Source organism: Pyrus communis, chromosome 3 (assembly GCF_041283825.1).
Source record: "Pyrus communis isolate YQ-2024b chromosome 3, ASM4128382v1, whole genome shotgun sequence".
NCBI classification, from domain to species: domain Eukaryota; kingdom Viridiplantae; phylum Streptophyta; class Magnoliopsida; order Rosales; family Rosaceae; genus Pyrus; species Pyrus communis.
The window spans coordinates 29723397-29751386 of NC_142567.1; the positions used below are offsets into that span (position 1 = coordinate 29723397).

The 27990-nt window shown below is 37.8% G+C and overlaps 1 protein-coding gene and 1 long non-coding RNA gene across 2 annotated transcripts; both read left to right on the forward strand.

The window, feature by feature from the left end:
* The first annotated feature begins 13949 nt into the window (after positions 1-13949).
* LOC148698305 (uncharacterized) lies at positions 13950-20667 on the forward strand. The gene is made up of 4 exons (XR_015960373.1): positions 13950-15023; positions 15406-15466; positions 19985-20032; positions 20155-20667. It is a non-coding gene; the product is annotated as an uncharacterized LOC148698305 (long non-coding RNA).
* Positions 20668-26358: 5691 nt separating this feature from the next.
* Positions 26359-27599, forward strand: LOC137716376 (uncharacterized). Its single transcript, XM_068455822.2, has 3 exons — positions 26359-26552; positions 27235-27269; positions 27406-27599. The coding sequence occupies exons 1-3, from the start codon at positions 26502-26504 to the stop codon at positions 27545-27547; spliced, it is 228 nt and encodes a 75-aa protein (XP_068311923.2). The 5' UTR covers positions 26359-26501; the 3' UTR covers positions 27548-27599.
* The last annotated feature ends 391 nt before the right edge of the window (positions 27600-27990 follow it).

A 27990-nucleotide genomic window follows, 5' to 3' on the forward strand; every position in this document is an offset into this window, starting at 1 on the left:
CCCTCTCTCACCCCAATGGCTAAAAAGCCTTATTTATACTACTACAAAATAAAACCCTACCTAGAGAAGGTCTTAGAATAAGATTAGGAAATAAAATAAATTAGGAAACATAATCCTAAGTTGACTAGTAAAATTCGTCCAAAATCTGCACTGTCATGTTTTAGACCCATATCTGCTCCAAAACCAGCCCAAGATAGCTGGATGTAAAGTTTGGAATATGCTAAATACTTCTCCAGAAGGCCACGAACTCATTAGAATTCATATTGGGCTCTAAAAATCACAATTAAGCCAAAAAACGTCACTTTCCAGCACTATGCATTGCTTCTTTATTTCTTCGCCAGAAAATAACCATTTGGGAGAAAAAGTCGAAATTTTGATATGAACAAGCCAAGGAACTTACAAACGTCCTCCAATTTGAATCACTTCAAAATTCGCCCATTTAATCATGTTTTGCTCCAGAAGAAATAGAATGTCCTGTATTGAAAATGTAAAGTAAAGTATCAAAATTCTACCAAAATAATTACCAAAACATACTGAGAATAGGATAAAATATATAATATAAAATCGACTCATCATTTATAATAAAGATCATTTCGTGCTTATAATAAGAACTGTTCATTTTCTACAAAGATGATATTACAGAGCAATTTACATTATGAATAGTTATGATTATAAATATGAAATTTTATATTAGCAAACATGAAGAAATTTGGGTAAGAATAATCATGCTTGAGTAGCCAAGCCCTTTCATATTTTTCTACACTTTGAATTTTTCAAGCACCAAATATTTTAATTTCGAGTAGGTTTTTTTTGTTAGCACTCCACGTCTTGCTACATACATCTCACATAAAAATGAATTATTAAATGACATATATACTTGATATGAAATGATTATTTAGGCCCCATAAAGATTTTTTAAAATAAAATAAAATTCTGAATGCACCGCTAAATTAATTATTTTGAAGCTACCTAAACTAGGATGTTCGATTCTCGCCAAAGATAAATTTGAACAACATTATTACTAGTTCATTGTGAGGTTTAGTCTATTCCCTAGATCATATCATTTGTTAAAAAAAAAAAAAAAAAAAAACTAGCAGGTAAAATACATAATCATGATTTGAAGCCATAGTGATTGTTAAATATATTATCCTATTTGAAGAATGCAATTGAAAATTTAATGGAAAGACAATGATTTACACAGAAGGTCCTTAATGGAAAGTGATGGAAACATTACGGAGAACAGCAAACCTATGCAAGTGGCTTTTTAGAACAGTAATTAAAATGTGTTGAGCTCTTGTACGATGTTGTAGGTTTGAATTCCGTTTTGCAATTACTCTAACAAAATCTATTTTTGATAAATAAAAAAATAAAATAAAAAAACCGCAACAAACGTATCGGAAAAAAAGTTCGACAATGACTTCCTCACTCAGCAAAACCACATACAGTGAAAGAAGAGGAGATTGGGTTCGTATCTGAGTGTTGGAGGAATAAAGAATGTGCCATCGACGTCGTTGATCCTGCGGTTCCAGAACCATACGGAGGCAGTACTATATTACCGCTGCTGATCGTGCATGCATCAGCACAACTGTTTGAGGAGAAAAACTCTAATATATTAACGTTTCAATCGCCCCAATATGCATGATTAGGATTTCTGTTGATAGAGTTGAGTTTACAAACCTTGTGTTAATATGAGTGAAGCATCTCCCGGATAAGTATTTCTCTTGTTTGATGGAAAGTAGTTGGCACTACTTATTGGAAAATAGAGGAACACGTTGGAGAGATAACAGAATACTATACGGTTTAGACTTGGGAGATTTACTTATTATGTCATTGAGTAGAAAATTTTCAATGTGTTAGGAAACGGTTCGGTATACTCAGTATCATAATACAATTAATTGAAAAAAAAAATTCTATTTTCCAACCAATTGTATAATTGCACTAGGTGTATTAAGCTGCGGCACAATGAAAATTCTCTCTTTATGAGGTGTTTAATTAATTACGAACAATATCAATAATGTCAATGGTGGATCATGCTAGTCCTAAAAATTAATTTTTGTTTTTTTTCAGATTATAATATGTAAAGAAAGAATAATATTAGGTCACTGTAAATCCACAAATTAAATCGAATAATTACATCCATTTCAAGAATTACACAGTAGAACAATGTGGGAGTTGAGCTCCTTAATTTGCTTTCCTACTTGGCCGAGCAAAAATCATTGTTCTCTTTTGCTACAAAAATGAGCCCTTGAGACATTATTGGTGTGTTCCGTTAATCACTGCTAACGTACACGATGTCCTCTTTCGATATATGCATCTTCCCCTTGTGTCGTCTACCATTTACATGTGTCCGATCAGGTTCCCCTTGCTTCCTCAAGACAAATGCGACATACAAATAAGCTGCGTCCCATTCATCTTCTGATAGCGTGCTTTGATCTCGGTCACCATGGCGTGGTGCACAAATAGTCCGCATTAGGTCAAGATATTCTGGGTGTTGGAGAATTGGTTCCTATTTGGGTGTTGGAGGACTAAAGAATATACAAGAATATGCGAGGTTGATGTGGGGTGGGGTACATCAAGATCGTAGAGTGTATGTAGAAAGTGGCGATGTGAGGGTAGTATGTAAAAGTTTATGGGTGTATTATGATAAACTTTAATTGAAAAAGTAAATACGAAATGTATTCAATATGTAGGGTGTGTTCAACAATACGTAGGGTGTGGATAAAACAATCATTTCAATTAACACACTAATTAGTTTCCTAGATTTTTATTGATCAAGCATTGATCTTGACCTTTCATATTTTCCTACACGCTGAATTTTTCAAGCACCTCATATATTAATCTCGATCAAGACACTATGTTTCAGAGCATGTAAAAAGTGTTGGGTGTGAGAGTAGTATGTAATTGTTTGTGCGTGTATTATTTAATTGAAAAAGTAATTTTCAATGTATGACATATTCAGTATGTGGGGTGTATGTTGTAAATTAAACAACTCTTTAGATTCACAAACTAAATTAGGTTCCTAGATTCTTACTGATTAAAGTATTGTTCTTAACCGTGTACTTTCCAACACTGAATTTTTCAAGCACCAAATTATTTTAATTTCGGTTCACATTATAAGTGTCCTAGACTTTTACTGATAAATCATTGTTCTTGACCATTTATGTTTTCTTGCACTCTGAATTTTTCTAGAGCCAAATAATTTAATTTCGATTCACACACTTTGACTATCCCATTTGAGACAACCATTTACTTGTGGTGGGTCTAAAGCGCTCGATTAGGATAGGTAACATTTGAGACAACCATTTACTTGTGGCGGGTCTAGGTGGTTGATTCAGATATGTAACATTTGAGGCTATCGGTGGGTTTAAAGAGACTCTTTCAAAAGTAAGATTCTCTATGTATTCTATATCACCTTATTTTTACCACAATACTTTATAATATTAGCATATAAATTAACATTAAATTGTGAGGTGACAAAGAGTTCATAGAGAATCTCATTTTGAGACATTCTTCTTGGCCTTTCTCGTTGATGAATGTTACGAATTTAGTTGATTTTTTTCTTAAAAAAAAAAATAAATAAATAAATAAAACCATATCCCAGAAAATATGTCATCAAATTGTTTATGATTTAACATAAGATAGTGCTATTTGTGGTGGTGTGAGAGGTAAAATGGATGTGTGGATATCACTACCCTTTAACCTATTAGAAAACTACCCTATTAGAAAACTAATAAAAAGACACTACAAGCAAACGATCTTTGCTACTGATGAAAATACACTTCAACTTATTTACGTTATTGCTACCGAACTTCAATTTATTTACAAAAATATCACTGCATTCAAACTTCAACTTATTTACAAAAATACTACTACTTCTTTTACTTTTTTTGGGTCCTTATTATCAATAATTGATTTTTTTTTAAACAAATTTTTTTTATCTACACTAAGATGTATATAGGAGGTAGGCTTAATCTCACAATGAGCTAGCAATAATGTGGTTCAAATTCGCGTTTACTGAGAATCAAACATAAGACCTCTCACTTATAAGATGAAGAGGAATACCACTAGACTGTAATACTAAATGGCTTCAATAATAGTTCATTAAATGTTTTTCTTTAATATTTTATTGTATGAAGCCTATTCATTAGCTATAAACAGAATCGTCTCTCAGATTTTGAAAGCATACATAAAAATGTGACTTTTCTAAACTTGAAATATACCAACTAGATTGGTGGATTGCTTTACAAAAAATTTGGTAGAAGGAGGCATGAGGATGAAGCCATGTAACTTGTACTAGTACAATACATATAAAGTCAGAAGGCCAAAAAGGTGAAACAATCATAATTTCAAAAATACCACTCTCTAATTAAAATTTATAAAATAAAATAATCTAAACTACTATTAATAAAACTCTCTTTGTCAACCAAAAAATGGTGAAAATACAATTTAGTCTTTTACTATAAAATAAAATGACGGGTAGTAAAATATATTCATACAAACTAAATTTGACAGTTTTTTTAAAGTCTCATCCAAAAGTGATCCTAACATCGTCTAATTTAAAAAATAAAAATAAAAACTTCTCTATCCAATTCCAAGTTCCCCTTTTTCTCCCTCTCCCTTAAATATTTCCACATAGTTTAATTTATAGTCTTCTAACTACATGGACAGTTTTTTTCTCAAAAAAAACTACATGGACATTTTTTTTTCTTTTTCTTCTTAATTTTTTTAAAATAAAAAATATAAAAAAATATTTTGAACAAAATAAAAAATTAGAAGTAAAGAATAACAATCAAAGGAGCAAATTGTTACAGGGTGTGGTAAGATACTAATAATTACATAAAATCCGTCTGCACAGTAAGAATTCAGCACAACTAAAAATCCAAAGTCGAATCGCGAATAATTATATAAAATCCGCATGCACGGAAAGAATTCAGCACAAAAATTCAAGGTCGAATCATTTTCGACAATTAACCGTTAAAAGAAATACTAGCAAAGACTTGCTCAAAAAGCAAGTCTAGACTCCACCAACTGGTAAGCTTAATAGAACTTTGGACTATTGAGTTAAAATTACTTTCTGGGCAACTAAAGCTCAACTAAAGTTTGAAATTCCCACTGGTGTCTAATAAAAAAGAAAACAAGTCGAGCTGTTATTTGCGAACTCAGAAGCTGTTGACTCATGAATATCTAGCACATAGTCAAGCAGCCTCAAGAATCTGAATCCCTCTCCTCATAGTCAGCTACTTTATAAACTCTTTTGTATCATACCCAAGCGTGGTAAGTCAAGTTGGCTAAGACAATGTTTCTTTTTATGCGTACCGATTGAGTTTGAATCTCTTTTACTGTAGTTTATAATAAAATTAGTAACCTATATTATATATTCGACAATCGTTCGAATAAGAAAAACTCATTTATGGATCGAACAAGGGCCCCAATTCATAACAGCACTCTTGTACTATTCTTTCGAGAATTCAAAGAGGAATATGTGAATTAGTTTCTTTTTGTACGTAGTCGACCTTAATTTGATTAAGTACATAGGTCAGTGTCCCCGTTTTTTCAATTTTCACCTGGCGTGTGTATTTGATAGTGTTTTGAGGGATGCTAGTGTGGTCGATCGTCCACATGTGCGTGTAGTTGTGAGCTTTCACACGATATGTCGACAGGAACTAATTTATGCACACTCTTATTCATCTTCTGCACATTATCTCTTAATTTTGGCCCTTGATCCTACTTTATATGTTCAATTCAACGGCTGAAAGAAAATAAGAGCGTGCACGAATCATTTTCCTATATCAATGCTCACAATCACATCCACAAACATGTAATCGAATGTCGCTAGCTTTAATTAATTTTACTTTTCCTTCTTTCTGGCCTAATTTTCGTATTAATTAAGTTCCCTCACTTCTTTTTCTATCTCTTTCATTCTTCCCTCCTTATACTATATATAAATAAACATCTCTAACCGTTCTCACTCTCTCTCTCTCTCTCTCTCTCTCTCTCTCTCTCTCTCTCTCTCTCTCTCTCTCGTGCTGAACAAAGATGAAGTGTGGTGTTAATAATTCTTATGATCAGTTCTTAAAGCCCTTTCTTCTTGCACTTATTGCAAAGACTATCCAACTACTCAAAGTTCTTATAATTAGCCCGGATGATCTTGATCGCGATCGTGAACAAGACCTAGAAGCTGCAATGCAACAGGTTGCAGACAAGACTAATTATAAGTACCACAACAACAACTTAGATTGGCCAAAGATAATCATCATGTTTTGCTTCACAGTGGCGACGGGACTAGCGCTTCTCCCTGTCCAAATTCTCTCCGGCCAGCTTTCTGTAATCTTTTACATTCTTGGACTATCAGTCTTGCTTGCCTTCACTAGTATCTTGGTAAGTAAGTTTGTTCACTTCAACTACTGTCCCGCCGGAATATCAATCACCCGCCTTTGCCATAATTTTGGCCTCTTCTTTGGAGTCACGGCCTTCTTCATATCCATCAGCATCCCATTTCCTTTGTGGTTCAAATATGCTACCTATTCTATCTACGTTGCCTCCTTTCTCCTCATAATACTTTGTAATCTTCACTTCAATAAATATTACAAACCTAATAGTTCTAAGTACCCAACCCTAAAGATTTCTAAAACAGCCCTTGATCCTGCAACAGAATCATGTCGAGGCGATACTAGTACTATTGATGATCAAGCATGCACAAATAGTATTGTGTGATGCGAAATAACTCTCATGGATGCCCTGAAGTGCTGGTGAATAATTATATATGACTATATATGGGATTTACTTTTCAGAATGGGCATCTCATATTTGTCGTAGGTTTCAGTGTCAACTGTTTTTTGTTATGTTTGGAGTTTAATTAGTTGTCTGCAGCCTCACTAGTGCTATGTTCAGCCTCACTAGTGCTACGTTCATCTAATCTAGTTAATTAATTAGTTATTCTATTTCTTTTAGTGAAAGTACTTGTGTCCACCGCTAGGATGGAGAGTAATCTCTACATAGGGCATTGATTGCCCATAACATCTGGATTTACATCTTTCATTAATGAAAGTTTATTTGATGTTGTGAGTAATAGCTCTAATTTTTTGTTGTTCAAGAATTTTTCTTTAGACAGTTCATATGATCCATATATCTACAATGTTTTGAACTAAATTTCAATTTTTCAATGTTTTAGCAGTAGTTAGTATATTGTTCCATGGAGCTAAGATCCAACATATGGAAGAAACAAGTGTTTCCACGACTTTACTGCTCAAATGTGACGTATTTTAATCGTTAATTTTTGGATAAATTACATTTTATCCCCTCAACTTTAAGTCACATAAAAAACTTATATCTTATCTTTAAACATTGCAAAATTATACATCGACTTAAGAATTCGTTGCAATATCAAACATCCGATAATTAATCCGCTAATTTTTCTTTCAACTGTTAACATAGCAGAATCGGAACCCACTCTTTTACCTAACTAGATTGAAAAATTAATTAAATATTAATAAATTAAGAATTTTTTGAGTAGCATTCGTTATCGTTCCCAACCAAAAAAAAATTAAACCCTAACAAAGCATCCAAGGGGAGAAAGAAGCCTCCATCTGAAATTACAGAAAGCAGATGCATTGTAGCAGCAATGACAATCGAACTACGGAGGGCAAAGAAAATCAGGAAAACGAAAAGGTCCTCAAGCGGAGGAATGCACCGAATGGAGGCGAAGCAGCGCACAGAAGAAGCTATTGAAGCAGCAGAAATGGGAAACCAAAATGGCAGACAAGAAAGCTCAGGAGAAAGTGCAGAAAAGGAGAGAAGAGCGTAAGCGGAAACAATGGGAGGATAAGTTGGAATCATATTTCCATTCATGCTATCAAGAGCTTGTTGTATTCGTCGAGCTCGTCTTAATACACATCCCACAAGCACCGGACGCGTTTGCCGCAGCAATCACGCAGCTCTGGCTTCTCGGCCGGCAATCCATGTCCTTTCATTTTCTTCGGATTTAGTCCATGTAGTTTACAAACTGTCCCAATTCTAGAACACACATAAATAAGAGTAATATTCAAACAGTGCAATATAATTATGTCTCCTCTCTCGAACGCTTTCATCTTTCCTGGAATTATTTTAATTCTTGCCGAATATATCCGATCAATTAGAGTAGTGGTGACAAAATAGTATTACAAGGCATGAGCCCACATCGATGATAGATGCAGTTCACTTGAACCAAAGAGGAAAGGGGATGGTGATGGAAATGAAGAAGGCACCGAAATAATGGAACATATGAACTCTGACACAAGGTCATTTAGATTTCTGAACGAATTTGCTAACCATGATACCAGAAAAGGAAAGTGTGATTGCGAGACCGAGAAAGCAAAAGGTTAGAGGGAGCTGCTTGGAGTGAAGTTGGATGGGTAGTAGAGCCATTGCAATAGCTGTTGACAAACAATACGCCACAATGATCATTGCCCATTTAGTCTAAGTTGTGCTTCCCAGTGCTCGAGCTGGTTTCTGCTGGTTCAGCTGGTATTGGTACTTTTTCGGGGTCAAGATCATCGTCCAACGGCGGGCTATTGAATATCTTGTTGAGTTGTTGCAGCAAAAATGCCTTAAGGCATAGCACCAGTAATATAGTACATTTTCCTGCACACAAGTTGGGGTGGAGGAAGGGAGGGAGAAATGGGTTTGTTATTTCCACGAGAGAATTCATTAATGGTAATACATACACAAGAACTTATATCCCTCGCTATGATCCCTTTGGGAGTATCATTTGTTTTTTTTTTTTTTTTTGGTTATTCGAAGGGAGTATCAATGTCTAACCAAACAGAACTTTAATGTTTTTATTGTCAATTCCAAACCAAAGCATGATCCACGTACCCCTTTGTTTTTCATAAGGTAAAACCCCATAAAATGAAGTCTTTGCACTTTAAATAAAAGATACATATATTTAATAAGAAATTTTAAGAAAACTCTCTCCATGAACATTGTTTCTTTATTCGTCCACTAAAAAAAATTATTTATCTTTCGTCCACTATGTTTCCCCTATCGAACGTTTTGTTTATGAGGTATTCTCCTTGCTTGCTATAGCCTTATGTATAGTAGCGGTGTCAGAATAATACTACAAGGCCTGAGGCCACATAGATGAGAGAAGCGGTACATCTGAACCAGAGAGGAAATGGGATTGTGACGGAAACGAAGAAGGCAGTGACTCCGAAGAAAACCCTGAAATATTGGAAGAGAGAAACTATTATTCGGGGAGAGTAGGAGTGCTGGATAAATTTGCTAACCATTATACAAGCAAAGGCAAGTAGGATTGCGAGACTGAGAACGCAAAAGGTTAGAGGGAGCTTGTTGGAGTGAAGTTGGATGGGAATGAGAGCCATTCCAATGGTTGTCGACAAGCAATAGGCCACGATAATCTTCGCCAAGTTTAAATTGTGATTCCTAGTCCTAGAGCTGGCTGCGGTGGCTGACAGCAGTGGCGGTGGTGGTGGACCGGTGGTTGATCAGTCGGTACTATTGTTTCTAGGTCAAGATCATTATCCAACGCGCTTGCTGCAAAAATGCCTGATAAGGCACTGATAAGCTCTAGCAATATAGTAATTCATACTTGTAGCTAATAACCCTACACAGCTGGGGAGGGAGGGAGAGTGATGGTTTAATTTGTAAGTCCATGAGAGAATTCATGGTAGATTTTATACACCTTGGGCAGAGCTAGGCTTATACGTCCATGAAGGACCATGATAAGGGTGGGCTCCCTTTTTAGTCATAGTGGAAACTCCATCTTAGCATGTTAGATTATTTTCCTCCCATTTCCTCTCCCCTGGAGTGCCCTCCTACCTATCTTTCCTCTTTTCTTTCTCTCTCCAAGCATGGGCATAAACATTCCACTCGGACGTACGGACAGCATTTGCTATCTATTTAAAAACATATCTCCAACACAAATGGTCAAGTCAAATTAAGCTTGGTTTTTCTTTATACAACTCAAGTTTACATCATTAGTTACATTGTAACCAAGGTTGATGATAGCATCAGATAAGAAATTGAATTCACTAAAGCATGCCTCCAAGACGTGGACAATGCATCAAGCACTTTTTTTTTTTTTTCTCTAACCATTAGAACCCACCAATTCTCATGATCGGTAACAATCCAACCTAATAACCCAAAAGAAGGATCTAACATTAATTCCATGTCTAAATCATCAATGATTTTATTAAAACAGTATACATTTAAGCTTAGATACAAATGAGGCTGCGTTTTTCCTTATATAGTTACCATTATTTGGAATACTTCTTCATGTCCTTGGGTCAAAAATGAACACGGATAACCTTGCTAAACAAACTGGATCTTGCAGCTTATGGTGGGGATTTTCGAGATTTTGTGGGTTATTTTCTTGGTGGTTTATCTCAGAGTTTGGGACAATCTTTCTATGCGGAGCTTTATGCTGTCAATCTTGCTGTGGAGTTGGCTCATGTGCGGGGTTGATGGAGTTTGCTCATGCGTAGGGTTGACAAAATTTATTGCTTGAAAGTGACTCTTTAGTGTGACATCTTGCTTTACTTCTGACTCATTCTCTTTTCCTTGCTTTATGAGGAGTAAGGTGTTGGGAAAAACTTAGAGTACACAACTCTATCACAAGTGTTGGAGAGACAACACAAGTAAACAAATTACTTGTATTACACACATAAATTATTACAACACACAAACTCTCAAAGACACTCTTTAGAAGCAATGACACTCGCTCACTTTCTAGAGACAAACTCTAGATCACTCACACTCCTCACAAGACTACTCTTACTTCTCACTCTCACTTGGTTGCCTACTTCTTCTTGGTTGGTTCTTTCTTACTTAGCAATACACACACACACACACACACCTATTTATAGGCATGTTTGCCGACTTCTCTCGCACTTTCTAGTGCATGTTCATGCACACACTGCACCGACATATGGCTTTTCATAATAGCCACATATTGTACAAGCTGCTAGAACTTTCTAGTACATGATTATACACACACACCCACCGACTTAATAGGATAATGCTAGAATTATCTGGCATATTGTTATGCCTACATGATGCACCGACTTTGGTGCTTGAATTTTCTGGATTTGTGTAGAATGGGCTGGGGTTGGACTCTTTTAACACTCCCCCTCAACACCAGCTCATTATTTTCTCCATGCTAAGTTGACGATGAAACTTTTCAAACTTGTCGGTGCTCAAACCTTTAGTGAAGAAGTCCACAACTTGTTCATTTGTATTGATTTGTTTCATCTTAATCTCTTCTTGCAAGACATTCTCTCTAATGAAATGATAGTGTACCTCCACATGTTTAGTTCTTGCATGAAAGATTGGATTTTCCGCCAAGCGAATTGCCAATTGGTTATCACAGTACAATGATATTGGATAATCTACTGTTGATGTAGATCACTCATCAACTGTACCAGCCATGCGTTCTCTTAAGCTGCCATTGCTACTGCTCTATATTCTTCTTCTGTGGTTAACAAAGACAATGTTGGTTGTCTCTTGCTGCACCACGAAATTACTTCAGAACCAATTCTAAAGACATACCCAGTGGTCGATCTTTTGGTGTCATGATCTCCTGCAAAATCTGCGCCATAATAGCCAACCAACTTACCGTCTTCACCTTTCTTGTACAGGAGACCATAGTCAATTGTACTCTTTACATATCTCAATATTCGTCGAACTGCTTCTAGATGAGGCTTCTTTGGATTTTGCATGTACCGACTCATCACACCAACTGCATAAGAAATTTTAGGTCAAGTCAAAGTCCAGTAGATCAGACTACCTACCAATTGTCAATACATTATTGCATCTCCCAAGTCTCTGCTTTCATATGCACACATCTTAGCATTAGGTTCAATTGGTGTTGAGATTGGTTTGCATTCAAGCATCCCAAACTTCCGCAACAAGTCCTTTGCATACTTTTGCTGACACAAAAATATCCCTTCTTGTGTGCGATCAACCTCTAATCCAAGAAAGTGCTTGAGTTGTCCAAGTTCTTTCATCTTGAAACGAATTGCCAAATTCTCCTTGGTTTGATGGATTTCTGCCTCATCATCGCTTGTGATGATTAGGTCATCCACGTACACCAGTACGACAGCTAACTTTCCTCTTTAGCTTTAACGAACAAGATGGAATCTGCATGCGCCACTAAGTAACCACTTTGTGTGAGAAACTCTGCAATCTTAGCGTACCACGCTCTTGGTACTTGTTTCAGACTGTAGAGTGTTTTCCTTAACTTGCACACGTACTCAGGATGAGCTTTGCTTTTAAAGCCCATTAGTTGCATCATGTAGATCTCCTGATCTAACTCTCTATGCAAGAAAGCATTCTTCATATCCATCTAGTATAGATTCTAATCTTTGTTAGCTGCTAAAGCAAGTAGGACTCGTACAGTCGTAAGCTTTGCTACTGAACTAAACGTTTCATCATAGTTTAGTCCATACTGCTGAGAGAAGTCTCGAGCCACCAACCGAGCCTTGTACCTTTCAACTGAACCATTAGGACATCATTTTACCTTGTACACCCATTTGCAGGATATAGGTTTCACATCCCTTGCCTTTGGCACCAAATCCCAAGTCTGATTTTGCTTAAGCGTAGTGATTTCTTCTTCTATAGCTCATATCCATTCAGAACTATGTGATGCATCTTCAAACGTCTCAGGTTCTTTTACTGCTCCATCAACTATAGCAGCATTGACATATTTAGGATTTGGCTTTTGTACTCTAGTTGACCTCCTTAGTATGATTGTGGAATTGATTCTTCCACTTGACTAGGTCTAACTTCTCCTGGTTATTGATACACACCAGTTTGCCAAGGACTCTTAGGTACTTCTTGCTCGACATCGTCTCCAGCAAGCAAATCGTCAGACTCATCTGGACTTGATTGAATTTAAGCAACTTGGTCTCCCAGTTTCCCTTGCAACGTATCTTCAATTTCTTTCGAATTGGGCAACGCCTCATTTTCTGAGCACCAAAAAGATGATGCTTCTACGTCCCATTCTTCCTCCAAGGCTAGAGACGTTATGGCGTCCTAGTCATCTTCACTTTTCTTCTCTGAGTTAGCAACATTACTCTATGCGGGCTTTTTGAACCAGCATTCCTTCGCCATATGGCCCTTCTTTCCACAATTGTAACATTTACCCTAAAACCTTTTATTGTTCTGGGACTGACCACGGTTGCCGTGATACTTCGAAGCTCCCCGAGGCCAAGAACTCCCTCCTCCTTGATGACCTTTTTCCTTGTCACCATTTCTTTTAGATCCACCATTAGCACGCTGCTTAAAGCTTCTTTTACTTTTGGTGTAGAACGCTTCCTCCTCACCTTTTAACGAGACCTATCCCATTTGCTTTGCCAAAGCTTCTTGATCGGCAAGCAATGACACTCACTCACTTTCTAGAGACAAACTCTAGATCACTCACACTCTTCACAAGACTACTCTTACTTCTCACTCTCAATTGGTTGCCTACTTCTTCTTGGTTGGTTCTTTCTTACTTAGCGATACACACACACCTATTTATAGGCATGTTTGCCGACTTCACTAGCATTTTCTAGTGCATGTTCATGCACACACTGCATCGACTTATGGCTTTTCATAATAGCCACATATTGTACAAGCTGCTAGAACTTTCTAGTACATGATTATACACACACACCCACTGACTTAATAGGATAATGCTAGAATTATCTAGCATATTGTTATGTTTGCATGATGCACCGACTTTGGTGCTTGAATTTTCTGGATTTGTGTAGAATGGGCTGGGGTTGGACTCTTTAACATAAGGTTTATATCTCTTTACCTTGGCATCAGGCAGATATAGTCTCTTGACCTCTACCGCATGGCGTGCTGCAAACAACTCTAAATACAAGGCCAACATAGACCCCTCAACAGGACCAATCGTAGCCCCTAGAAATTCACCCGTGTGATCCCTAAGCACGACACCATAGCCCCTCCTCCCCCCTCCCCCGAGAGCCACCTATACTCCAAGCCCCATCAAAATTACATTTGATCCATCCGACCCTAGGTTTCCTCCATTTTTGGATCTCCTTAGCCGTCCTCCAAGTCAGGGGTTTGTGCCATTTATGAAATTCATGCATCCAACCCTTAGTCCTCAAAACAATCTCCTATGGTGGCATCCGAGTCCCATTCCACAACACCACATTCCTATGTTTCCAAATTTCCCATAACAACATCAACTAGAGCTCGAAACCAACCATTGGGAGTTACTGCACACAAATAACCATCCACTACACAAGAGACATTCGGTCACATCCACCATCCACCCTTAGCCCCAAACTTCGAAACCACACCACTCTCGCCAGACTACAGTCTCTAAATACATGCTCTGTTGACTCTACTTGTACCCTACAAACCACACACGCCTCGCCACCCAACACTTTACTTTTGCACAAATTCAATCGTGTGGGTAAAGCATCAAAACAAGCACGCCACACCCAAATCTTCACCTTCCCCGGAACACTCGCATTCCAAATTTTCTTCCAATCTTTCTCCCCCACACCACCAAAAGAGGATGAAGATCCATCTACTCCTTTACAGTTATTGTCAAGTAAACCCCGAGCCACCTGATAAGCACTCCTGACTGAGAACTTCCCATTACGTTCATAATGCCAAATTCGCCTATCTTCAACATCCCGAACGCTAAGCAGAATACTTTGGATTAACTCCATTTCCTGGGATGAAAAAAGAACATTCAGTAACTGGAGATTCCACTGCTTCGGTATACCGCAGATAAGCTCATCCACCGTAGCCTCCATATCCCAGTTCCTCAATGGTGGCGTTAGAATCCAAAAAAAGGAATCCCTCGGAATCCAATTATCACTCCATATACAAATTTTCTGCCCATTGCCCACTTGCCACTGCTGGCCTTTGTGAATCACCTACCTTGAAGCTGCGATGCTTCTCCAAACATACGAACTATTAGGAGTCACTGGTGCTTCCATGGTTAGATACTAATATTTGGGTATATTATGACAGTTGCGGTTAATGGAAAGCCCATTGGTCCGCGGGTATACATCCAATTTATGCTTAAATTTTTTAGCATTTGGAGGATTAATATGTATATTTTCTTCATAAAAACATAACTTGTGATGAGAATTTCAGTATCTTTAAATGGTCTTGTAGGCTGCTTTAGATTGGTTATACATTTATCCAAAAGGAATTCATGATCTTATAATTTATACCAAGAAAAAGTATAATGATCTAGCGATTTACATTACTGAAAATGGTAAGCATTAATACTTTCATCCTTAATTGATTGCATCATCAACATTTCACATGTGTATATATAAGTAAATTTAGGTGTTTTAAAGTCTAAACTCAAAACTAAATGCAAATTTATTTATTTTTAGATAAAATTATCAACACAGATGATAATTTATTATGTTGCAGGTGTCGATGAGTTCAATAATCGCAGCTTATCACTTGAGCAAGCCCTTGAAGATACCATAATGTTAGACAAATAAGGAATATGGTTGGAGTCCTTGTGTAATTGTATATAATATTATTATTGGAAGAATAAGCCGTCCTACAGCCGTCAAGCCGTCCTACCTTGTCCTACCTACACAATAGCCGTCCTACAGCCGTCCTACCTTGTCCTACCTACACACTAGGACGGCTACCTTGTCCTCTACAGCCGTCCTACCTTGTCCTACCTACACACTAGGACGGCTACCTTGTCCTACCTACACATTTGTATCATGTATATATATCCTTGTAATCTTGTAGAGAAAAATTAATGAAAAAAAGCATTCTCTTCCATATTTTCCACAAAGCATTCTCTTCCATATTTTCTACATGGTATACAGAGCAGGTTTATAACCCTAGCCCTAATTTTTTTTTTCGGCAGCTTTCTCTGCCGTTCCCATGGCTGTTCGTGGCCCGTCCCGTCCCTCATCTGCTCGTCCTCCCCTCCACTGCACCTACTGCAATTTTGATTATCATACCCGAGACACCTGCCATAAACTTCATGGCTATCCCGTTGGCCATCCCCTCCATGGCCAACCGTGGCGACCACCACGCCGTGCCACTGCTTCCAGTTCTTCCCGCAGCCATGCACCTTCTAGTCCTCCCCGGCAGCCACGGTTTTCTGCTTCCCGGCCCCATAATTTCACCCAGGCCCATCACGTGCAAGGCACCCAGGCCCCCGCCTCCTCTTCTACTCCAGCGACCCACCAAATGCACGGGGCCCAGCCCACTTTGCATGACTTGCAGCTTGCCATGCCTGACCTCTCTGCCGAGCAGCACTCCCGTGTTCTAGCTGCTCTACGTGACACCACCACCCCTCCTCAGGCCAATGCCATTCTCACTACTGATTTTGCCCAAGGTTTGTTACCTGTCACCTCTCGTCATGGTCAATGGATTCTTGACAGTGGTGCTACGGATCATATTACTTCTTCCGCTTCATGTTTGGTAAATCGTCTTCTTCACATTTGCCGCCTATTTCTTTGCCTAGTGGTGCTTCCGCTCCCATTACTTTTACCGGCACTCTTCCTTTAAATTCATCAGTTACTTTGAAGGATGTTTTATGTGTCCCTAATTTCCGAGTGGACCTTTTATCGGTTGGTAAACTTACAGATGGATTATCGTGTTCCATAACCTTCTTTCCTTCTTGGTGTGTTTTGCAGGACTTGGTTTCGAAGGCGATGATTGGTGTGGGTAAGCGACGTGGCGATTTGTATTACCTTGTGGCCCTTACCTCTTCTCTCCCCACCCGTCAACCTCTCTGCAATATCATTACCATCCCCTCCTCCCTCTGGCATAGGCGTGTTGGTCACCCCTCCTCCACTCGTTTGCAAGCTTTAGCATCTAGCTCTCTTAATTGTACTTTTGATTCTAGTCATATTTGTGATGTTTGTCCGTTGGCAAAACAAACTCGTCAACCTTTTCTTTTGAGTTCAATTTCATCAACTTTCCCTTTTGCTTTAATTCATTGTGATATTTGGGGCCCGAATCGTCAATCTTCTCTTTCTGGTGCTCATTATTTCTTAACCATTGTGGATGATTTTTCTCGCTTTACGTGGGTCTTCCTCATGAAACATAAATCTGACACTCAACAATTAATTAAGGATTTTTTTGCTTATGTCACTACCCAATTCCGCACTACCATCCAATGCATTCGTACTGACAATGGTGGTGAATTTTTATCTCTTCGTAGTTTTTTCTCTGATCATGGGGTGCTTTTACAAACTTCTTGTGTTTATACCCCCCAACAAAATGGCGTTGTTGAAAGAAAACATTGTCATCTTCTTGAAACCGCTCGCGCCCTTCGTTTTCAATCCCATCTTCCTATCAAGTTTTGGGGGGAATGTGTTCTTACCGCTACTTATCTCATCAATCATCTCCCTACCCGTCTTCTCCATCATAAATCCCCATTTGAGGTTCTCTTTTCGAAAACCCCATCTTATGACCACTTCCGCGTCTTTGGTTGTCTGGCATATGCCACCTCTGTCACTCCCACCACCAAATTTTCCCCTCGGGCTCATCGTTGCATTTTTCTCGGTTATCCTCATGGACAAAAGGCCTATACCCTTTACGATCTCGACAATCACCGCATTTTCACTAGTCGAGACGTCATCTTTCACGAAACTACTTTCCCTTATGCCGTTTCTCACCCTCCTATCCCATCCTCTTCGCCTACCCTACCCATCCCACCCCCTCTGGACTTTACATATAACCCACCACCTTCCTCCCCTTCCACGCCTCCCACAGATTCCCTTGCTGCCCCATTACCCGTTCCTCCCCATGCCCCTGCCCTCTCGGCATCCCCTCCTTCCCCCCCCCCCCCCCCCCCGCGCGCTACTTCCTTACTTTTCACCCTTTTACCCACGGACATCCCTACCCCTCCACTACCTACTAATCCTTCCCTTCCCCGCACCTCTTCTCATGCCCATAAACCTCCATCCTATTTAAAAGACTACGTTTGCTCGCAGGTGATTCTGCCATCCCACCCATCTTCGACTTTGCAACCCGGTTCTACACAAGGTACGCGATATCCACTTTGTAATTTTCTCTCTTATCACTGTTACTCTCCCAGGCATTTTTCTTACATTAACTCTGTCAGTCAGACTGTGGAGCCTTCCTCATTTGCCGAGGCTGCCACTGACCCCAATTGGCAACTTGCTATGACTGAGGAGCTTCAAGCTTTACATGCTAATAGTACTTGGACTTTAACTTCCTTGCCCCCTGGCAAAATTCCCATTGGTTGTAAGTGGGTGTACAAACTCAATCACAATTCTGACGGCTCTATTGACCGCTACAAAACTCATTTGGTTGCTAAAGGCTTCACTCAGGCTGAAGGTATTGATTATCATGACACTTTTTCTCCTACTGCTAAGATGATTACGGTGCGTTGTCTTCTTGCTTTTGCTGCTAGTCAGTCTTGGTCTCTTCATCAGCTTGATGTTAATAATGCTTTCTTACATGGTGACTTACATGAAGAAATCTATATGTCTCCTCCTCCTGGTCTTCGACGACAGGGGGAGAATCTTGTGTGTCGCCTTCACAAGTCACTTTATGGTCTTAAGCAGGCTTCTCGCCAATGGTTTGCCAAATTCACTAGTGCCATCATTTCTGCCGGTTTTCAACAATCCAAAGCTGACTATTCATTGTTCACTAAAAAGTCTGGTATTTCTCACAGCTTTGCTCATTTATGTGGATGATATTGTGATTACAGGCAATGATGCTAGTGCCATTAATTCTCTGAAGTCTTTTCTCCGTGATCATTTTCGGATAAAAGACCTTGGTGATTTAAAATATTTTTTGGGTATTGAGGTTTCTCGTTCCAAACAAGGGATTTATATTTCTCAACGCAAGTATGCATTAGAGATTCTCAAGGACTATGGTTTTTTGGGAGCACGACCTATTGCTTTTCCTATGGATGACACAAAATTATCTGATAAAAGAGAACTTCTCAAGGATCCTGAAAAGTATCGACGATTAGTAGGTCGGTTAATATATCTCACTATCACTCGGCCGGATATCACCTATTCTGTGCATGTTCTAAGCCGTTTTATGCACGAGCCAAGGATATCTCATATGGATGCTGCGCTTCGTATTGTTCGTTATTTGAAGGCTACTCCAGGTCAAGGTTTATTATTTCGTTCTGACAACCAGACCAAGTTAACTGCGTTTTGTGATTCTGATTGGGCAGGTTGCCCTATCACTCGCCGTTCGACTACTGGGTATTGTGTATTCTTGGGCGGTTCTTTGATTTCTTGGCGGACGAAACGACAGAAAACCGTTTCGCTCTCTTCAGCAGAGGCGGAATATAGGGCCATGGCAGGTGCTTGTTGCGAGATAGTTTGGCTTCGTTTTTTGTTGAAGGATTTGAACATTCCTTTGGATGGTCCTTCCATTTTATTTTGTGATAATCAAGCAGCGTTACATATAGCTGCTAATCCTGTTTTTCATGAACGAACTCGTCACATTGAGATGGATTGTCACTTTATACGAGATAAGATTGTAGATGGCACAATAGAGACCAAGCATGTGGGTACGGCACAACAGTTGGCAGACTTGTTTACCAAACCTCTTGGGAAAGAAAAGTTTTCGGGTATGTTACGCAAGTTGGGAGTTCTTGACATCCACTCTCCAACTTGAGGGGGAGTGTTAGACAAATAAGGAATATGGTTGGAGTCCTTGTGTAATTGTATATAATATTATTATTGGAAGAATAAGCCGTCCTACAGTCGTCAAGCCGTCATACAGCCGTCCTACCTTGTCCTACCTACACACTAGTCGTCCTACAGCCGTCCTACCTTGTCCTACCTACACACTAGGACGGCTACCTTGTCCTCTACAGCCGTCCTACCTTGTCCTACCTACACACTAGGACGGCTACCTTGTCCTACCTACACATTTGTATCATGTATATATATCCTTGTAATCTTATAGAGAAAAATTAATGAAAAAAAGCATTCTCTTCCATATTTTCCACAAAGCATTCTCTTCCATATTTTCTACACATAAGAGTCAACCACCATCGTGACCACCTTTGTCACCTTAAAGCAGCAATTCAGTTAGTACTTGTTAAGGAATTAGATAAGGCTACATATAATATACATATATATGCCTTCTTACATTTTTTTATAGTTATCTATATCAATGCACTTTGTTTTCTATGTGTATGTGTGTACGCAGATCAGGTGCTAAAGTAAAGGGATACTTTGCATGATCGATACTAGATAACTTTGAATGAACAAAGGGATATAGTAGTCGATTTGGTCTCAACTATGTGGACTATGAAGGTTGACTGACAAGGTATCCAAAATGCTCAGCGAAATTGTTCAAAACTTTCTTGAAGAAGAGCCAAAAATATGCAAAAGATATTCAAGTGTATGTGGATGATAATGCTGAGGACATCAATTTTGTGTATCAAATTTGAATCCCAAATATGATGAATAAAGTACAAGAATCCACCAGAATCATTGGGCAAGTTGTTTTTCAAGTTTTAGTTATTAGTTTGACTCATTATGAGTCAGAATAAGTTAGAGCAACTCATTCTGAGTTTATTGTCTCTCCTTGTGGCTTTTTAGTTTTACTTTTGCTTTATGTTGTTGGTGTATCCAAGCCTGTTGGATTTTACGACAAAGTTGTTTTCGTCCTTTGTGAATTTGGTTGGAAAAATACCTTATTATTTAAATCTTGTTTATGTACTCCCTCCTGTATTTGTATTGGGCTTTTGCGGCTTTTGGCTGACCCTTTGTTTGTAAATCCAATTTCTTATTAGTTATAATAAAAGTAATTGCAAATTTGAGTTATTTCTTTGAAGCTAAATTGTTTTTACCTTCAATTATTTAGCAATATGAAAGTATCTCAATCTCTTATAAGTTCTTATAAGGTTTCTCATTTCACCGATGTGGCACTCTTTTACCTTTATATTCTTACACGCCGCCTTATGTGTGGTAAATTTTCAAGTCAAACTTGTGGACAACATGAAGTTGGGTGGGAGCAAGTGGGGCTTCAGACTTGAGCCAACCTACTTAGATACCATGAAGAAGGTTGAGGTTCCAACATGAAACCAATAAGTCATTAATTACAAGGTTTTTCCTTTCATCAATATAAGACTTTTTTACATTCATATCCTCACAAACCCATCCTAAAAATTTTCTAAGAAATATTTTTTATCACCACCCTATTGATTAGCGTTAGATAAGTTTCAATTTCGAGATTCGTCCACTAGCTAGACTAAATCAAATTCATCTAATGGTAATCAATGAGATGGTGAAATCTTTAATTAAGAAAATTTCCTATTGTTACTTGATAACTCATATTATATACTTTTCTTTGCCCTAAAATATTTTTTAACGTATCTGGTGGGATCTATTGCAAATTTGGCTACTATCTCATTTATTATTTTAAGTTTACAAATTGGTTGCCATGTATAACATGATGGGAGAAATTTTTCAATGTATGTATCATAATTAAGCAGAGGGACATTGAGAAATATACACTAAAAACGTTACATTATCAACAATGGCGTTTACTGGCATTTTAATGCCTGGTCTACCATCTTGTGATGGGTGGGAGTGATAGGTCAGTTTTATTTTTGGGAAATTGACACAAATGTGCTATTTTCTTAATTTTGGGATAAAAATAGGAATTTTTTTTCCTTTTGATATTCACATAACATGCACACGACATACACAACAATATGATAAAAATAAGATTTTCTAAAACTTGAAATGACCAAATCTCTCTCCCATATAAATGGGTTGTTGCGAAGACTCATTCAACATTTTCCATCTTGATTGATTTTGTGTAAGGTGGGTTGTCATAGTCTGCATGGACCTAATATAACAGTCTATTGACCTAAAGTTCGGCAAAACGGGTTAACCGATGAAGTTTAATTATAGTCCCGACGTGATTTGACTCAGAATAATTGCAAACTTGTGGACGTACCTATACCTATAAAAAAGTGGTAAAGGAATTGGGCTGGCTGGGCTGGACGTACCAATAATTTAGCATGCATTAAGGTTTGGGGATCCTTACACGAGGAGCTAGCAGATACTCCTTAAACTCACTCCAGCTTTCTCGGTATCATGACAAAAACGCTATAACACATCTCAAACACTAAGGCAAAGATCAAATTGGCATCCGGCTTTGTAATAAGACCTTAGGTACTGGTAAATAAACTCAGGAAAAAGATATGTGTAATGCCTTCTTTTAATCAGATCGTTAATTAGTATGTCAAATGATCCCATAGCAAATACGAATCCATCTCTTATCAGACCCACCGCTTTTCAGAACCAAAAAGATCTAACTGTACATGCCATCATTCACATCGACAAGTGACCTGTGCCTTTCTGGAGAACCATTGGTGACACGGGACTACTAAATCATTCTGTCGGCAGTGATGCAACAGTGGTGCAGCGATTGGGATTCGTTGGGGCTGTATTGAGTGATCTGTTTTCGTTTCAGGGGGAGGAGGTGGTGGAGGACAGAGAGAGAGAGAGAGAGAGAGAGAGAGAGAGAGAGAGAGAGAGAGAATATACACTTGATTCTCCACATTAGTTTTTGACTCGTCCCTAGGGTTTAGGCCTGGTTTGAACGAATAATATGTCAACGCGTGCATGCTTGCTTCAATCAATGAAGAAGAGGAGGAATATTAAGAAGATATGAGTAATATTATTCTTATCATATTTTTGTACTACATTTTCATACCATCTTAGGTTTCATTTGATGTGGACAGCTACATCATTTGAATTAATCAGATTTTTAAATTTAGTTCAATAGTTATTAAACTAATAATTAAGAAAAACTAGTTAATTAAATGATAATTATGGTATACAACGAGTCTTTCTTCTTCCTTTCCTTGGGTTTTGCAAATTTTTCAAATGATATGGTTGTCCCTGTCCACATCAGATGCCACCTAAGACCATCTCCAACGGAGATGTCAAATTTTAAACCTAAAATTTAAATTTGAAGGCTTAAATGGCACATTGACATTTTTTAAAGTTTTGTTCTCCAACCAATATGTCAAATTTTAAACATAAAATAAAAATTCATATGTATTTTCTTTGCATTGGGAATGAAAAGAAACAAAAGGATAATGCTTAAAACCAATAAAAATTAATAAAAAGCATTTAAAAATTAATTAAAAAAATTTGAAGGTGTTGTCAAATTTGGCAACAAGGGGGAGAGATGTATTCCATGTCATGCCACATCAAATTTGGCTTCTCGGTTGAAAAATATTAATGTTGTCTTTTATTACCGTTATTGATGATTTGGACATTTTGACATTTTGACATCTCCTTTGAAAATGTTCTAAGGTGGTGTAGAAATGTGGTATAAAAACATGGTATGAATAGCATTACTCAGAAGATATTGTTCATGGTTGTGTGTATAAGGAAAATCAAATCCTTTTTACAAATTAGGAGAGAAAAAACCCTTAATTACTAATCAATGGATAGAATGTTGCATAGAGTAGATGATACTATATATTGACTTGAAACAAGGGTTAGAAATATACGTATTATCAGCTAGCTAAGCAAATCTTAAATGAATTATGATCAACTGACAACCGGAGTTCCCTCTAGCTAGAGACCTTTGTAAGTTATCTTTATTCAAATTACTCTTGTCAAATTTTTGTCCAAGTAGCCAGGTAAGCATAAAACTTGGTCACTCACATTTGCCACGTCTAACATTTAATGGAGAGGCAAGTGGTGAATTATGCTAGTGATTAAAGTATAAATGTTCAACGCACTGCATTGGGGTTCAAACTTTTCCTCTTTTCTTTGGTGTAAATTAAAGTAGTAATATTGCTTGTACTAAATATTATATAATGAAAAGTAATGCTATTTAAATACACTTTCTAATAAAGATGGTCCAACCTATATACCAAGATAGAACTCACTTGCATCATAGAGTTTTTCAGCAATGAGGCAAATTTTGTGTGTCCAAATACCATTATTGTTTGGTAAATGATTATGCTTTCTTAGGGTTGGGTGTGGCTTGGGATGGGGGGAGACCGACGAAAGGACGTGTGATTGTGGGTAGGTGGTAGCATTTAGTTGCTCGTGAGAGAACGTGTGAATACAAATAGGTGGTGTTAGTCGATAAATGAGGAGATGGGATATCAAGATGGCCATAGGGATGGGGAGGAAACGAAATATATTGAATCTGGATTCTTGTCGGATTCTCTTTATGAAGATTTTAGAGATCTATGAATCGTGTCCATTCATCGTACATTGTGTTGTCATAATTTTTTTTAAATTTTTTCATTTAAAATTAAACACAAACAGTACCTGACAAAAGCTAATCGCACGATGTACGATGAACGAACACGATTCATAGATCTCCAAAATCCTCACAAAGAGAATCCAGAGATGATCCTGTTGGATTTAGGACGTTCATTTTTTTATTTTAAATGTCTATTCTACCTTCTTTCTTTTTTTTGTGAACTTTAACGAAAAACTCTCGATACTATTCACTTTAATGAAAACCCACATTTTAACTCTAAAAAGTCAATCATGGTACTATTAACTTACAACACATTTTTGTCTTTTTCGTTAAAACTCAAAATTTTTAAGTTTTTTTCATTAATTTTTTTTTTTCTTTCATTCTCTTTCCACCACTTCAGAGTTTCTTACACTTCTATTTTGACGAAAAAAGTTTTCAATTTAGTTATCACATCACCATATAATATTTTTAATGTATTCATATTATAACACGTCAACTTATATATTAGTAATACACTCTAAGTCCTTAGCATATCAAAGAAAGACACAAAATGGAAAATTATATGGACGTGGAGGGAAGATGAGTTTTTTTTTTTTCCTATTGGATTGAAATAATGAAAAGGGAATATGAAGAAATATAAAGAAAATACACATACATACGTACATATATATATAAATCACACAAAATGGAAAATTATATGGACGTGGAGGGAAGATGAGTTTTTTTTTTCCTATTGGATTCAAATAATGAAAAGGGGATATGAAGAAATATAAAGAAAATACACATACATACGTACATATATATATAAATCTAAACAAATAAGTTCAAATACTTCTACTAACACTTGCCTCGAACCGTGGTTCAAAGGGTTGAGTACTCCACCAAGATAATAAATCAAAATTTCTCATGGATTATAATTTTATTTAGAATTTTTGCATTGGAAACTGCTTGGCTCCGTGTTCAGCCATCCTAAGGTTTTCACTGACTTGCAACTTTGTTAGTTTCACTCTCTTCAAACTGAACTTATAAAAAAGCTCATTTTCACTAATCACTTTTGAATTCGACATAGTCCTCTACATCACAATTTTTGATCCGTCTCAAGAGCCAAGGTCTAAACCCACAATTTTATTTCGATCCTATTGGCGGCATGCATGGATAGTTTTGCTTTAGTTGATCATATGCAATGCACTTCTCACTTGAAAATCATCCAGTATCAACATAAAGCGACTTTCCAAGTAATGGGGTATTGCCAACCCATTGCGAAAAAGGTGATGCATAAATCCTGAAATTCAACATGGCTTCAATTCTCCTCCATGTTTGCCGGAATACAATAACGTAATTTCGCAAGAGCCGTTGAATCAACTCGATATTCCATTCTACAACAACAAAAAATTTCGCAAAGTAATTTGGATCTGAGCTTAGTTGTAGTGATAGAACACCTTCAACACCAAAAATAAATATTTTCCACCTTTTGTTTTTTGACAAACACATTGTAAAATGCCCTAATTAACGTGGATGGAAATTCAAACTCATGCACAAAATGATAAGATGGGCACACAACCTTAGCCAAAATTCCCATCTCATTCTCACCTACTATTACTCCCCGCAACCAAACACCCCCAAAGTCCCAATGTTCCAAAACCAAAACGTCACCTCAAATTTCATCATATCCTTTTTCTAAGAATCCTAAGAATTCCGTGATCGTGATTGTTTATCGTAAATTATACGGTTAACAATCATTTCAAAAGTTAAAATTAAATATAAATAGTACCTAATAATTTTTTACGTACGATATGCGATGAACAATTACGATCACAGGATCTCTCAAATCCCTAGAAAAAAGATCCAGCAAGATTCCTTTTCCCAAAATTCAAATCCCATTTTCCAAAATTTCCGTTTTCCCGCCCACACGCCCCGCAGTCCCCACTCCTTCAAAATTTCACGGCCCACTTCTAAACAGAATCCCAATCACTCACGCACTCACAAAAAAACCCTATCGCGCATTTCTCTCCCTCTGTCCACCCCTCTCTTTCTGTAAGTTCCACCGTCTTCTCCGGCCATTCAGCCTCTCTCCGCTCTCTCTCTGCGCCGTACGCAGAATGGCTTCCAAGCGGAAGGCGAAGGTCGGAACCTCTTGAGGTTCTCCCTCGGAATCGAAGAAGCCGAGGCAAACCAAGGAGGCGAGAGTTGAAGAAGAGGTAGCAACGAGTGTGGAAAAAGCTGCTTCTCCACCGAGGAACCCAGTGACTCAGGAGGTAGCTGCGGCTGATGACGACGGAGAGGAAGCGAGGTTCCTTGGCGAACCGATGGAAGGCGAGGAGGCTCGTAAGCAATACCCCAAGAGATATGTTGGAAAGGTGAGAGATTTTGGTTCAAGTTCTGTTTTTTATTTTATTTTTTATTTTTAGAATTTACCTTTGATTTGGTGAAAAATGTTGGAGATTTAGGGTTTATAGTTGATCAAGTAATATGAAGCTTTGGTAAGAATTTTTGGGTTTAAAGCTTTCAACTTGATTTTACAGTTCTTTGTTGGATTTGCTTATTGTTCAAGTTGCTGAATTTTCAGAGTGTCCTTTTGTTTTGTTGGCAACATTGGATGAATCTGGTGGTTGTGGTGGCATGGCGGGTGTGGTGAAACCCTCCCTCCCGCATGTCCGCCTCCCCTCCCAATAACTTTATTTGAAGGCGCATAGTTAGTTATCAGTTGTGAGTCTTTTATGTTATTCCTTGGGTTATGAAAGGAAATGAAGAAATATTATGAAAGGAAAATCACAATCCTTGGATACTTATATTATGCATAGTTATGATCAGTGGTAATAGGAAAATTTGAGAAGCAAACCGATACATTAGGTTAGTTATGACCAAAAGAAGAGAAGGTGATTCATCTGCCACTGTATTTGCTTCACGAAATACACGCTGAAGATATTAAACTTGAGTATCAAGTATCAACCATTGGTATTAGCTTGATATATGTTGGTGGAATGCTTTACGATATTGTGCCCTTATTTAATTTGGACCGTGATCCTTGCATTGGTGCAGAAGCCAAAGATGAATGGGCAAAACAACTCCAACGAGTAAGTTTTAGTTTCTGTATATGTTTTCTCTGACTTACTCCAAGTAGTCCTTCTGTGTTTCATCAGGTTGGTTACTGTTTGTTTGTTTTTTGATTGTGTACCTTTGGTTTTTTATGTTCAATATAATCCAAAACAGTGATGAAGATATAATTCAAGCTCGTCGTCACTACACAAAGGCGTTGGTAGATGGAATCGATTATGATCTCTATGATGATGCCCAAGTATTTGTGAGTTTGCATGACTCGTTGTTTGTTGGTATTCATTTACGAAGTATTTAATTATTTATACAAACACTCGGAAGTAAGATTAGCAAAATTCATGTGCACATAATGTTTTAATCGGCCCAAAATGCATGATTAGGATTTCTCTGTCTGATTAAATTGAATAATTACATCCATTGCAAGAACTAGACAGTAGAACAATGTGGGAGTTGAGCTCTTCTGCTTTCCTGTTTGGCCGAGCAAAAATCGTCGTTCTCTTTTGCCACAAAAAATAACCTTTGAGACATCATCGGTGTGTTCCGTTAATCACTGCTAGCGTACAGGATGTCCTCTTTTGATATATGCATCTTCCCTTTGTGTCGTCCACCATTTACATGTGTCCCGTCAGATCCCCCTTGCTTCCTCAAGACAAATGCAACATACAAATAAGCTGCGTCCCATTCATCTTCTAATAGCGTGCCTTGAACTCTTGAAATTCTTTTCAGAAAATTCTTCATCGA